We start from the raw sequence: 13,323 nt of genomic DNA, 5'->3' as shown, positions 1-13,323 counted from the left end.
ACCTTGACAGACGTGCCGAAGTGTGCTTTGCACAGAGGGAATGTTGTGCGATTGTCCATTTCCATCTGTCTGTCTGTCTGTCTACTTATTTGTCTCTCTCTGTCTGCCTGGTAGTTAAATTTGTGTTAATCCTCAGTAATCGTTGCGTTCTGAAGGCTTGATGAAAATTGAATGTTGGCGTCACCTCCAGGTGGCGTATTTGTGCAGATTGGAGGAGCTGAAGCAGAGAAAGGGTTGCAGCAGACAGAGCTACATTAGACTGTTAACAGTGAACTGCAGCAGGAGTCAATAAGTGAAAAGAAAACAGCTCACTGTGCACTGTGCATTGAATTTTAGTCAGTGGCTAAAATTCACTCTCACTCATTCTCTGGATTAGAATTATATACATGTACTTCCAAATCTTTCTTGACTTTCTCTGTCTTGTCACGGTTTGTCAGAATGAGATCAGGTGGTGTTAAAAGACCCGGACGAATGAACTCTTGGCACCAATAACAAGCAACCTTTTCTCCCTCTTGTCTCTCTCTGTCTTTTTTCCCCTCCTCTTTCTTCCCTCCTCCCCTGCTGTTCGGGTCGCTGGGGTAACCCTGGCCCGTTACTCGCTCAGTTAGCCTACCCTGCTATTAGAGGTCTGGACGGATGGAGAAAACAGAAAGAGGCAGAGATAAAGGAAGGTGGTGCTTTTTCTTGCTCTCTCTCTCAGGCCAAATCTCAGATTTGGGGGACAAAGAGAGGAGAATGAAAGGACCCGGACAGTCTGAGTTGAGAGGAAAATAACACCCCAGGTTGCACTGTGAAATCAATTACCCTGTCAGCTTGATGTTTGTAACAGTTCAACAAGACCTGGTTTTCAATGCAGCGTGATATAAGTGCTGCAGAAGGACCTCTTGAAAATTGTATCTTTCACTGCACACTTAATCTCTTGAATACAACAACTGGCCTCAGACATTGGTCTAGTGGTTTTGAGGTGGATCAGGAGTGTTTGTAAAACATACAGTGATTCCTGCCTCCCTCTGCCTAACAGAGTTGCTATTGGCGAGATATATTGTCCCACATTGTAGTGAATTGGCACAAATTACAGCTAAAAATATGGGAACATATCACTCTATCATTAGACTTAACAATAGCCTGTAATTGCCTGTTTTCTCTTGTTAACTACACTACCAGTCAAAAGTTTTACAACACACCAATTTCTCCAGTTTTTATTGACATTTCAGCAGCTCAGGTCTTGTTAATGACCTTAAATAGTGCAAAGGTAAGCAGTAAACTTCTCACAGAGAAACAAAACAAAGTTTATGTCACCAAACACTAAAGAATCTTTATTAAAAACAAGCCTTTTTATGGATACGGAATTTGGTTATTTTACAGCTTTCCTGCAGCATTGGAAGTGCCTTGGAAATTCGTGCAAACAAATCCAAAAGGTGCCCTAGGTTTTGACTTGCAATCCCCCTCATCTGTACAAAGACAAACTGTGTTGCTACACCCTCTCATGCATATTTAGGACAGCATTGTACTGCAGGAGGTAGTGGTGTGTAGTGCTTTTAGAGTGGTGAGGAAAAGGGAAGTGACAATAGAAGACAGACTGGTTGGTCAGCGGTTCATCCCACATGATGGAGGATTCATAAGATGGAAGAGCAGCACAGTCTCCAGACTTAAACTTCATAATGCAGGTTTTGTTAGAACTGGACAGACAATGATTATTTTCCTTTGTAAAATAAGAACACTATGAGCATATTTGGCTGCTGGATGAGTCAAATTCAAACTAAGTTTTAGATTTAAGATCCCATGATTCCTTTTATTCTTTTACTCTTAATTTAAGAGAATAAACCTGGAGGTGTTCATGACTGGTGTTGTTACCCACTGTTGTCTGTGTGTGTGTACAGTGGCATGACCAGTACCAGCTGTACCCACAGTAGGTGCATTGTGTAAGTACCACAGCTGTGTCTGATCCCAACAGCCAATCAGAACAGCCCTTCTTGTTTCTGTGTTGTGCAGTAGGGCAACACCAAGCAGCCAATCAGAGCTGGCAAATTGAGTCTCCCAATCAGAAGAAAAGCTGGGTAATGTCAGTTCACCACAAAGGAAGATCAAAAACGCAAGTCACAAAAATGGAAATTATAATATCAACGAAAAGAAGAAGAAGGAGATGTACAGTGTCAAACAATGAAGTCAGTTGTTGGGAAGAGAGAAAAATAAATAGGGAAACCCAATGAGAGAATGACCCTGATGAACAATATGTTGTTGTTCTCCAGGGAACATCAGTGTGTCCTCATTACAGTATATCTCAAATACAGAAAAAGTGATGCCTGCATCTGTTACTTGATGGTAATTAATGTGTTGTCGGATTATAGCATTTTAATTGAATGTAGTGTCGCAGATAAGAGCTCCATGATTCTTTGTAGACAAAAACAGGTATCGAGATAAGTGATTCTCCAGTCCTAGCTTAGAAACTGTGAATGTCACACACTAATGTTAGCTTTTCCAGCCAACTATCATGCTACCTATACTAGCAACAAGTATGTAAGCTAAGCTGCTAAAAAGAAATAGAAAGAGAGTCTGATCAAATACACCAGGATCCTAAAATCTGAAGCTACTTTCAGACATGCACCAAACTCCGGATAATTTCATGAGATTGTCCGGAGGATGTCCGATCAGTTGCTCTGGCAGTTGCTCTGGAGTTTCTCCTGCCAGGCAACCTTGTAAGAGCTTGATGACGCATCTAACTCGTGACAAATGCAAAACTGAATGATACAATATCTCAGAAAGAAAAAACATACACATACACAAAGTGTAAGTTGGGCTGTAAACAAAGCATTCAATCTTCATAGCGGAATGTATACGTAACGTCCTGCCTCCTGGATGCTCTACCCAGGTGTGACCCCCTAACTGAACACTCTGCAGATTTCTGTGTTGTTGTGAAGGAGTCTGACTGGAGAATCTCCTGCTGTGTTCTTCATATGTGAAAGGCAAACTCCGGAGAAAGTCTCCAGAGTTCATGTCTGAATTACTCAAAGTATTTTTTTGTTATCATACTCACAATGCTAATTCTACACTGAAATACAAGGGCAAAGCAAAGCCTCTTAATTTCCATTTCTTCTATATTGATCAACAACTTGAGGATGATGACTCAGAACATGCAGCTTTAATTTGTTTGCATATATAATTAGCCATCCCTTTTTTTTTTTTTCAACCCCTTTTGTGAGTCAGGTATTGTCAGCAGTGTTTTCAGCCAACTAATAGAACTAATGTTTGTTTTCCTTGACAGCTGGATACACCCGATAAAATTGTGACATTTTATCGGGTGTCACTTTATTTGATTTTCAATTTGTACAATGTTTTTCACATTAGGGACAAGGCAATGTCTCTGAAATAACATTTACTACCATGGGAAACTCAAAATTGTCATGCATAAGTGAAGTACTGACATCTCAGCATTTCAGACTATGAAACATCGTCGTATTCATTAGTAAAGTAAGCATTCAGATGCTGTCAGATAATTTTACATTGGCCGGTACCTAATTGTTTCTTAAACAGGGTTCTTAAAGCGTTGTTGATCAGGATGTAGGTCAGGGGTCCAGATCATGGATGCCCTATTCCTGTCCTCTCCCTCAGCATCGAGGAATTCCTGTCATTCCCACACATCCCTCAGCAAGGAATGTCTGTCACGCCGTGAATGTGGGAAGTCCACAGCTATGCAGGGATGTACACACATGTGCGCAGTTCGGGTTCTCTTGACCTGCAACAGCTGGTTCAGAAGCGATGTGTGCAAGTCAGCTGCAGGAGCCATTATGAGATTAGGCCTTTATGCGACTGCTCTTTAATCAGATAAGGGCGATGCTGTTAGGGAGTGTGCACTATTTTTGTGGTGTGTAGGCAACTTTCCCCCTCCCTCAACCGACTGACCCACAGCCACCCATTCCAGCTCCCATCCCATCTGTCGGGGACCAGGCAGCTGTTGCATTCTCTATGATTTTTTTTTTTGTAAACACAGAATCGCACTCGCTAAACCCCTCCTCGAGGTATTTAAGACAGTGTCTCCGGGGAGAGTTGTAGTGGTGTTGTTGAGTGCTGCTTTGTTGTATCAGCCAGTCTAATTCCTACTTGACCTCTGGGAGGCCCCTTTACAAGTCTCACACCTCTGAGGTGTGTGTAGAGTGTTGACATATTTTGACGAACGCTCACACCAACCCACACACGACCCAGCAACAGTCCTGAAGTGGAATGATCCCTGAGTGTCTTGTGGTAGTTTCCATATCGCAAAGAGCGATGAAAGAGCAATGAACATTTCTGAAATTTCCCACTCTTCCCTTGCTCCTTCTCACTGAGGAGTGCAGCAGTTTAGCTTGCTCTTCAGCACTACCCACTTGATGCAGGACTAGCGACGAAAATATTGGGATTGACTTAGGTGTAGGAATATTTTTGGACCGTTTTTTTGTCTATTTCTGTCGTATGGGACTGTTGAACTTCTTGGAAAATACTGTTCTCTTCAGTTTTGGATTATCCGTGGTATTTTACGGCTTCAGCAATGGGCATTGGTTTCTCTGAATTCCTGAATTAAGACCTCATCAACACGGTAATAATAACCTCCTTAGCTGTTGCTAATTGCTTATTGATTATAAATAAAATGAGGAATGTAATGAAACTGCATGATTCGCTTGGTTGGGCTACCCAAATATTTTCTATATGTGAGAAATGTAAATGTAATGTAGACACACAGCACAGTTTGAAATAACTATGATATTGATTTGAAGTCATATCGCCCAGCCCTAATCGTATCTTTTTAAGCCATTTCATCATTTATCACACGTGAGGTTTCTTGATTGACACATACAATCTTTTTAGTTTCAGTTTACTTTCACTGAAACATATTTTTTTGAACGATATAGTAGATAACACTCAATGTCATTTACAAGTTAAGTACTGTAAGTCAGGTAAAAACAATCTGCATTGCTGTTTTACATTAATGAGGCATTTGCCTAATCATGACGCAACAGTATCTGAGATTTCTGCATAACAGAAATACATTGTTTTCTCATTAAAGCAGTAATAACTATAGCAATTAATAATATTGTGAACGTGACTGAGTTTTTAAACCCATCATTGTTGCTATAGTTCCATCCACACAACGTTTGAAAACTTTGGTCCTGTTTTAGCTTTGTGGAGTTGTGTTTTAATATTGACGTGCAGAAACTGTGACTTTTGGAAATGATGACACAGTCACCACCATTCGCTTCCTGATTGGTTCTTATCACTTACGTCAACAACCAATGGTGAATGCAAAACTTCGCTAACACTGTTTGTAACAGTTCCTTGTTGTTGTCGGCCCAAGAAAATACATTCCTGCACTTACTTTTTACTGTCACAGTTTTTCCTTTGTGGTGTTTTCTGCAATTAAGCAATCAATTGCTAATAGACAATCTGCTTGCCGTACCCTGTGTATGTGAATGGTCACTAGATACACATTTTCAGTTGTGTGAGTATAGACAGAGATGTTTAATATGGAGCTGAAACGCTTGTCTCGTTGGTTATTTTTAAATGCACTGTTTTTTAAATAAAACATTCAGGTGGATGTAGCCTAAGCCTCTTCTGCACTGTTAGGGTTTCCCCATCAATCTCGAGTCTCTCTCCTAATGCTAAGCAGCTTCTCGGGGTGCATAAATGCAGTGCAGGCATATTATAATCATTACTCCTCCTACACATTGAGGATTACCTCCAGGAACCTGCCTTTCCAATAGACAGGCAGATAAGCAGCTCACCTAATGCCCTCATGAAGTGCACCCAGAGGCCATGCATCCTCACCGTGTGCTGGAGCCCATCAAAATGGTGTGCACTGATCGCGCCGTTTCTGCTTGGAAATGTTTGCAGCAGCTTTTCCATATGGATACGTAGACAGCACCAGAATGAGCGGTTTTGGTTGTCTGCTGGGTTGGAATATCTCCCCTCAGGAATCCCAGGATTAGCCTCAGCTGCTGTGACTGTGCCCACAGTGGATTGGGATCCCTTCAGCACATCGGCCAGTCACTCTATCATTAGCTGATGGTAGCAGCGAACTACGCTCCCCCGTCAGCAGATGAAGCCAAATCCACAGCAATTTAAGGATTTTTTTTTTTTACAGTTTGTGGAAGAATGATCAAGCATGACTTGCTGGGCAACCAATCACAAGTGGCTATATGCCCAGACTGGCTCCGCCCTCATCCAGCTGACAGGTACTATACCACATCTTGTGGTTGTGTTTGGATGAATATGTGTATACATCCACCATGAGGAAATTTCCTTTATACGAGCTGTAAACTTCTCCTCCTCCACTCATCAGTGGGAAGTGAATAAAATGTTTGCATTCTTTCCAGCAGTCTGTAGATCGACAGAATAGAGGAAAAGAAGCAGGGGAGGAGAAGAGTATGTGTTTGACAGGTTTGACTGTGACTGATTGGTTCATACATCATAACCATCTGTCCTTTCCCTCACTGTGTGTGGCTGTCCACTTGTCATTTTCCAGCCGCTCCCTGTCTGCCTTCCTTTTTTCACACTCTCGCTCGCTGTCCCTCCCTCACTGTCTGTGCCCTTCCTTCTCTCTCCCTCATATTTACTCTTTTTCTCTCAGACTAGTCACGACACAATGACGCGTCCCATTATGTCATAAATATTTAGTAGTGTCTTTATTCCTCGTCCGCTTCTTTAGTTTTTGCTCATTATTCATCCAGAAATTCCTTTTTCTCCAGTGTGACTGTGATTCTGTGTGTGTGTGTCTGTCTGTGTGAGTGGGGTGGGTGTGACCTGTCCACTCTATATTTAGCTGCTGTGCCACTTTCTCCAGTCCCACGACACTGCAGAGCACAGGGAAGTGATGCCTTTGTGTGGTTAAACGTACCTTTTGTATTTGGTAAAGGACAAGATCCACCCGAAACCACTTCAGCACTATTAAATGAGCTCAACTGAAGGTTTGCCATGGTGTTCATCATCAGACTAGTTATAGAAAATATGTTACTATGTTCAGACATTTCCAGATAAAATGTCAAAATCGCGGTTGATCTGCAAACGTGGGGAAAAGGGGTCTGGATGCAGGGAAGGGTCTTTCTTGAGAAGAGTGTGTGTCTGTACTTGTACATATATTTTTGTGAGGACCATTTTTGGGAAAGTCTGGACATTTTGGCCGGTCATCACTTTCTGACCCACTTGTAATGGGACGTCCTCACTAAAATAGATGTACAAACGTCTGTGTGTTTTTCGGGGGGGATTACAGAGGGTCATATGCGCCGGGCAAGACCGTAATCCATTAGCCGTTCAACTTTACTATACAGTAGCGAATTCACACAGAGCCACAAAGTGCTCACTGTGTGCGCTCTCTTCACACACACACACACACACACACACACACACACACACACACACACACACACACACACACACACACACACACACACACACACACTGTGTTGCTGGTTGTCATCTTGTCAAGATTAGATTTTTCATTGACCTTTGATTATCCTCCTGCTCACTGGCAGCCAACCAATCACACAATGAGTTTGGGGGCAACTTCAAAGATAGTCCTTTGTTCAGAGGATGAACCATTACATGGTGAAAATATGCTGACTTATCCATTTGTGTGGTGTGTATCTTGTAATTCACAATCAACATGTACAGTAGACATTTAATTTGACACAGCAGCACTGCTATAAATGTTGAATACGGCTAAACATTACATTACAGTATACTGTTATACAGTATAATGGTGAACATACAGTTTCTTTAGTATATTGATCTGCGGGCAGTTTTAGGTTGTAATTTCAAAATTCTTCTTTTCAAATCAGTTTCTTATTAGAATGCATCGAGATCAAATGATGGACAGTGTGTGGGATTATATTTTCTCCCAACGCAGGTTGGAACAGACAGCTGCTACAAATATAGCTCTGGCCATGGCAACCACAGCATCAGGAATCAGTTATGTTTTGTTCTTTCAGGGCACATGATTGGAAACTAAAGCAAAAGAGAAGTCAGTTTCTACCTTCTATGCAACTATAAATGGACTGTTAATAGTTTTATAGAAGTGAGTGACCATAACATGTCAAACTAAATACCCACCACAAATTCTTAAAGCCCAGGATGAGTTTTGAGAACCTTTTTAGATGGCATTTTTACCCACCAAAATTGAACATGTTCTTTCTCGGCTCACATTCTATCCTTCCAACTAGCTTAATGCACATCGATTTAGTGCTTTTTGCATAATCCTGCTGAGAAATACTCAAACAAAGAAAAGCAACAAACGGATATAGGTGGTAACATAACCTCCTTGGTGGAGACGATAATTAACTTGAATTGACACTCCTGCTATTTCCACAAAGATTGCAATCTAGTCCATGCACGGTTCCCAGAAATCGAGTTAGAGGAAGAGCTCTCTTACTGCATCAACCTCATGTCATGCATCATCTGTACAGGAGCACAGTGGGAAATGTAGTTGATCATGGTAATTTGTTTTTTGTGGCACCCTGAGGGATGTCAGGAGAAAATTGAGAGGAGGAGAGAAAAGTAAAAATAGAGACAAGTCCTGATTCTCATCAATCTCCTCCGGTGGTGGAAAAAGAATAAGCGGCTCATTAGCGTACACTCGTAAATACGGCGACGTGCTGAGAACAGAGACTTGAGTACAATTCACTATTCAAGTGCCCAACAGGGCTGTGTGTCTTTGTTCAGGTTTGCATCACAACAGTAGAACAGGCAGAGAGACAGAGATGTTACCCCTCCTACTTACAGTGTACTTATTGTACTATTATGTAATGCATGCTGAAAATGTGTGTGCATAAATATGTGTGTGTGTGTTACCAGTTCACCACCACTTATAAGACACTGTAGATGTACTCTAGTGGAAGACAGAAATTAGATAACATGTCTTTTCTCTGACAATCCTGGGTCAACAATCTCTCTGATCACTATTCTTTGACCCCGATGGAAAACGTCATGAGGTCAAGGAAAGATGTGAGGAAGAATCTGTAAGGATTTAGGAAAGGTGTGAAGGGACTCTGACTCTGTGCTGTGTGCGTATAATAATAATAATAATAATAATAATAATAATAATAATAATAATAATAAATAAATAGGACTGAAATGTTAAAATACCACAATATTACAAGGATTATAAGTAGAGTTAGTTGAGCCATTAAATATTTTTTTGTTGAAATAATGAACAGAGCAACGAGCCAGAATGGATAAAATTCAGAGATAAGTCCATATGGTTTCCTGTCATGGTGCTTTTGAGCTTATATGTGAAGTGGCGATTGAAATTACTTTTATATGTGTATGTAGTGTGGATGATGATATTGCGAACTATAAGTTCAATATGCTTGTTGTTCAAAATGACTCTTGACTGGGCAGATGTGAAAAAGAAGAAATCAGGAGCTCAGCTGATCCTGTGAGGCTTTACATCAGTTCTGGATTGTGTCACAAGAATAATACATATATATATTTACGTAGATCTGCAGAGGTGCAACTACGATGTTGCGTCACTTTCTCCTTTCCTTTAATACAGGTCCAGTGTTTCCTTTGCTAGAGGAGATAAGATAGGATGCATTGAAGCTCCTTTCCTTATCATTTAGAGAATTTAAACAGCTCTTAGTATGGTGGCTGTGTGTTTGTGATGTACATTGACCTGGGATGTCTCAGAGAGACGGTCACCTCATTCTGACTTGTGTAAAACATGTTAGGAGTTTTGCTCTTGCACTTGGGCTGCAGATGAAAAACAGAGTGAGAATCAGTGGGACGAACAGAACAAAAAGAACAGGAGACACTTGGGTAATATGACTTGTCTGGGTCATCAGTCACACAAAGCAGACCTCTGCTGTGTCTGAAGGACAAAATCTGGGCCCATTCTGTCCACCTGTGTGGGCGTCTGTCTCAGTGTCAGGCCCTGTGTGTTTTGAGGCTGAGGTGTGGGTCCAACCACTTTAGGGAATTGTGTGTCTATATTTAGGAGTTTTTAGAACAGGTTATTGAATATCTCCTGACAGCCATCCATTCACCTCTGACAGAATATTAACAACACAACATGGGGCAACTTTCACACAATCACACCCCTGAGATCCAGACTGACATTTAAAGGGTAATGGTTTATAGCTCAGGTTAGTGTGTTTTATTTTTGCTTTAATTCCCATGCTATTTATCATTTATTATTCCATTAATTCCATGAAATTAAATATATAAACACATGAGTCCTTTTTTTTTCCAAGAAGGAACTACAGTTTTTAGAAATCCACCGTTGAGTGAATGTTAAAGCTTTTATGAAGCAGCTGAAGGTTCAGCCACTGTGTGTGATTCATCAGTAAATACGTGCAAGTAGGACTGGTGGACATTTATTAACAGGGAAAATGTCATAGATTAGTAGTCTAAGAGCAGGCAAACACAGTTGAAGTGGGTAACTATATTTGTATTAATTTTTCTCAGCTGACAGCTTGATGGCCTCCCCCAATGGTGCCATTTATAAAACCCTCTGACTGTGGTTTGTACAGGAGGTGGAGGGAAATTTTGAAAGCTGAGATGTCTCAATTTCTAAAATGAGAACAGTCAGTTGACAATGGCCAGAATTTATAAAGTTACAATTAAATGTAGTCATTAGCATAATTGCGGTAATATTTTTTTGTTCTGTAGACTGCAATGCCTGCTTGTCAGTGGGTCAATTGATTTCCATTATGTTCATTTGTGGTTCCAAGAAGTCGTATCGCGTGCTAGGAGCGTCATCAACTCGCTCATGGTGAATCCTCTAGAGAAAGAAAGCAGCTCTATAGACTTTGGTGCTCCCCTTGCATTTTGGCTTCATGTGAAATGTCTTTTCATTTAGTGGATGTATAGTGAGGGAATGTTGCGCAGACATTCATGGAGCCTGTTAGATAAATTGGAATGTCTCAGATGACCCCCTGACTTTTCATATTTTTTACTACTTTGATCAGGTCAACATTTCAATTGTCCAATGCCGGTGTTGAGTCCTGGCAAGAACTCCTGATATTTATTTGTATCTGTTGTACTTAAGTGTTTAATTTAACTCATTATGGTCTTAAAAAGGCTCAAATAGCCTTCAATTAAACTTGAAATGTCCAGAAACCCTGTTGTAAATGTGAGCACGCTAACATGCTAAACTAAGATGGTTAGCATTGTAGACATTATACCTGCTTAACATCAGTATGTTGATATTGTCATTCCGATCATGAGTCCATGCTGATGTATGCATTTAGCTTAAAGTCCCTATTGTACCTAAACCCATCCTCACAGAGTTGCTGTGGACTGTAGCGTGGCTGTAGACTCTAAATCTTGTTAACTTTCACTTTTGATAATCCTCATAAATACAGCGTTTTTCCCTCCTCAACACTTGTAAATGTGAAAATCCACCAGCTTCTCACCGTGTGAGAATCCTCTTAATATGGTCTGTATTTTCTGGAGTTCAGCTTTGACTCCAGTTAATGGGAACTGAAGTGACCTATGGTGTGTAACGTTGCTTTACCCCATTTCACCTCAGTTCCAGGAGTTACAGCAGCTCGTTTCCTCCGAACTCCCCCTGAATTTGGCCCCACTTTGTCTCCTCATTACTGTTTCTCCGACCACAGCCTCTGTGCTTCCTCTGGCAGTGTATACACAGTATGTGTCTGTGAGTGTGTGTGAGACTTTCCTCATGATGCAAGCAATCTGAAATGAGTCTCAATCCCCTGTATTTAAAAGCTGCAGATCTCTAGATTACGAGTGGACAAAATCTGCTCTGTCCCAAATAATCTGCCCTCAAGATAGAAAGTCATGGCTGATGAACTGTGAGAGAACAAGGGACACACTGTTTTTGTATTCTTCCTTCTCTTAATTTCCACTTCCCTTTCTTTTCTCTCTCCAGGTTTCAGGAGAAATGAGGAGATGAGGGCAATGGAGGTGCTTCCCATCCTCAAAGAAAAAGTTGCCTTTTTGTCAGGTGAGTGTGTGTGCGCACGTATACGTGTGTGTGCGCACGTATACGTGTGTGTATGTTTGTGATCATGTTAAACAAGAAAAGTTCCTTTCCATACACAGCTCTCAACTGTGCAGATGTGCAGTTTCTTTCTCTCTGTCGCACGCACGCACGCACTCACGCAAACAAACACATACATGGACAGTACAGAAATATAAACAAGCCGTGCACTTTGAAAAAAAAACTACCAAAACTCATGGGGTCACACTGGGACCCAGGCACTTAACCCTGGACCCTTCTTCACACTCGCTCACATTACACATTAGACACACTGTGACGCATGCACACATACACACACAGACATCCATTGTTTAGTCAATATCAGCAGGACTATATAATAGAGAGCTACAGCTGCCTGTGTCTTTTCTCCCTCAAAGGGAAGCTCAGCAATGGCACACACACACACACACACACACACACACACACACACACACACACACACACACACACACACACACACACACACACACACACACACACACACACACACACACACACACACACACACTCACTTTCCCTGTGAGTGCCAGGGAAAACTCACAGGAGGCAGAGCTGCAGATATGGACTGCCAAGAACATCTAGCAGGATTATTTGTACAACACACAAAAACATTAGTGTGTGTGTGTATGTGTGTGTGTGTGTGTGATCATATGTACATGCAGAATCATTGGAAACACCGTCATACAGGGGAGCGCTGGGCTCAGTATCAAATGGAATTGCAAAGTGAAATGTGTTTTAATAAGTGTGTGTGTGTGTTCAATGCACACTCTTCTTTGGTCCCCTTGTGTGTGCAGCAAAGGTCACAGGCAGAAACAAAACGATGAGGACGATGACTCAGACAAACAGACATAAATTGAGAGGGGGAGAGGCAGTGGGGAGTTGCCTTGGTGATGACTTACTGTCAGCTACTGCATCCCATATTAGTCAGTGGTGGAGTAATTGGCTTTGAAATAAAGGAGGGTGGGAGGAAGAGGAGGGACCGCTGGTGAAAAAGAGGGTGAATGAGCTAAGCCTATTATACCAGATCCAGCCCCTTAATAAATTGGCTATGTTCGCCCTCACTCGTGTCTGCCTGTATGCCACGTGAGCGTTTGATTTTCTCCATTGCGCAGCCGGGTTGAGCCTACGGGCGCACAGCAACCCAACTTAACTCACTAATTTGTGGGCTGAGCACAGTCAGCCTGTGTTTACAAGTTCCCACGTGAGCGACGCAGCTTTCTGCTTCTGCAACTGGTCAGGGACTACGAACAAAATATTGTTATTATAGTACCAGATATTCATAATTCAGTCTCAAGACGATATACTGCAAACAGTAAACGTTACCCAACTCCCAATTAAAATGACAAAATACTATT

At 41.6% G+C, this 13,323-nt stretch overlaps 1 protein-coding gene across 8 annotated transcripts in view; it reads left to right on the top strand.

The window, feature by feature from the left end:
* The window catches only part of LOC118124395 (triple functional domain protein), a 79,993-nt gene that overhangs the window by 20,884 nt on the left and 45,786 nt on the right, over window positions 1-13,323 (top strand). For 6 of the 8 annotated variants that reach the window (XR_004698728.2, XR_004698726.2, XR_004698727.2 and 3 more), the window contains exon 3: window positions 11,858-11,932. Coding sequence is in view for 5 of the 8 variants with exons in the window: in XM_035182116.2 (XP_035038007.1) it covers window positions 11,858-11,932 (75 nt within the window). In the remaining 3 variants the exon portion in view is untranslated. Of the gene's footprint in view, window positions 1-5,871; window positions 6,204-11,857; window positions 11,933-13,323 lie in introns of those variants that run through there. The other 2 variants (XM_047344040.1, XM_047344039.1) reach the window with 2 other exon arrangements.

This window comes from Hippoglossus stenolepis, chromosome 17, assembly GCF_022539355.2.
Source record: "Hippoglossus stenolepis isolate QCI-W04-F060 chromosome 17, HSTE1.2, whole genome shotgun sequence".
Taxonomy (NCBI): domain Eukaryota; kingdom Metazoa; phylum Chordata; class Actinopteri; order Pleuronectiformes; family Pleuronectidae; genus Hippoglossus; species Hippoglossus stenolepis.
Note: the sequence above shows the minus strand (reverse complement) of the source record. Positions and strands in the feature narration are given on the sequence as shown.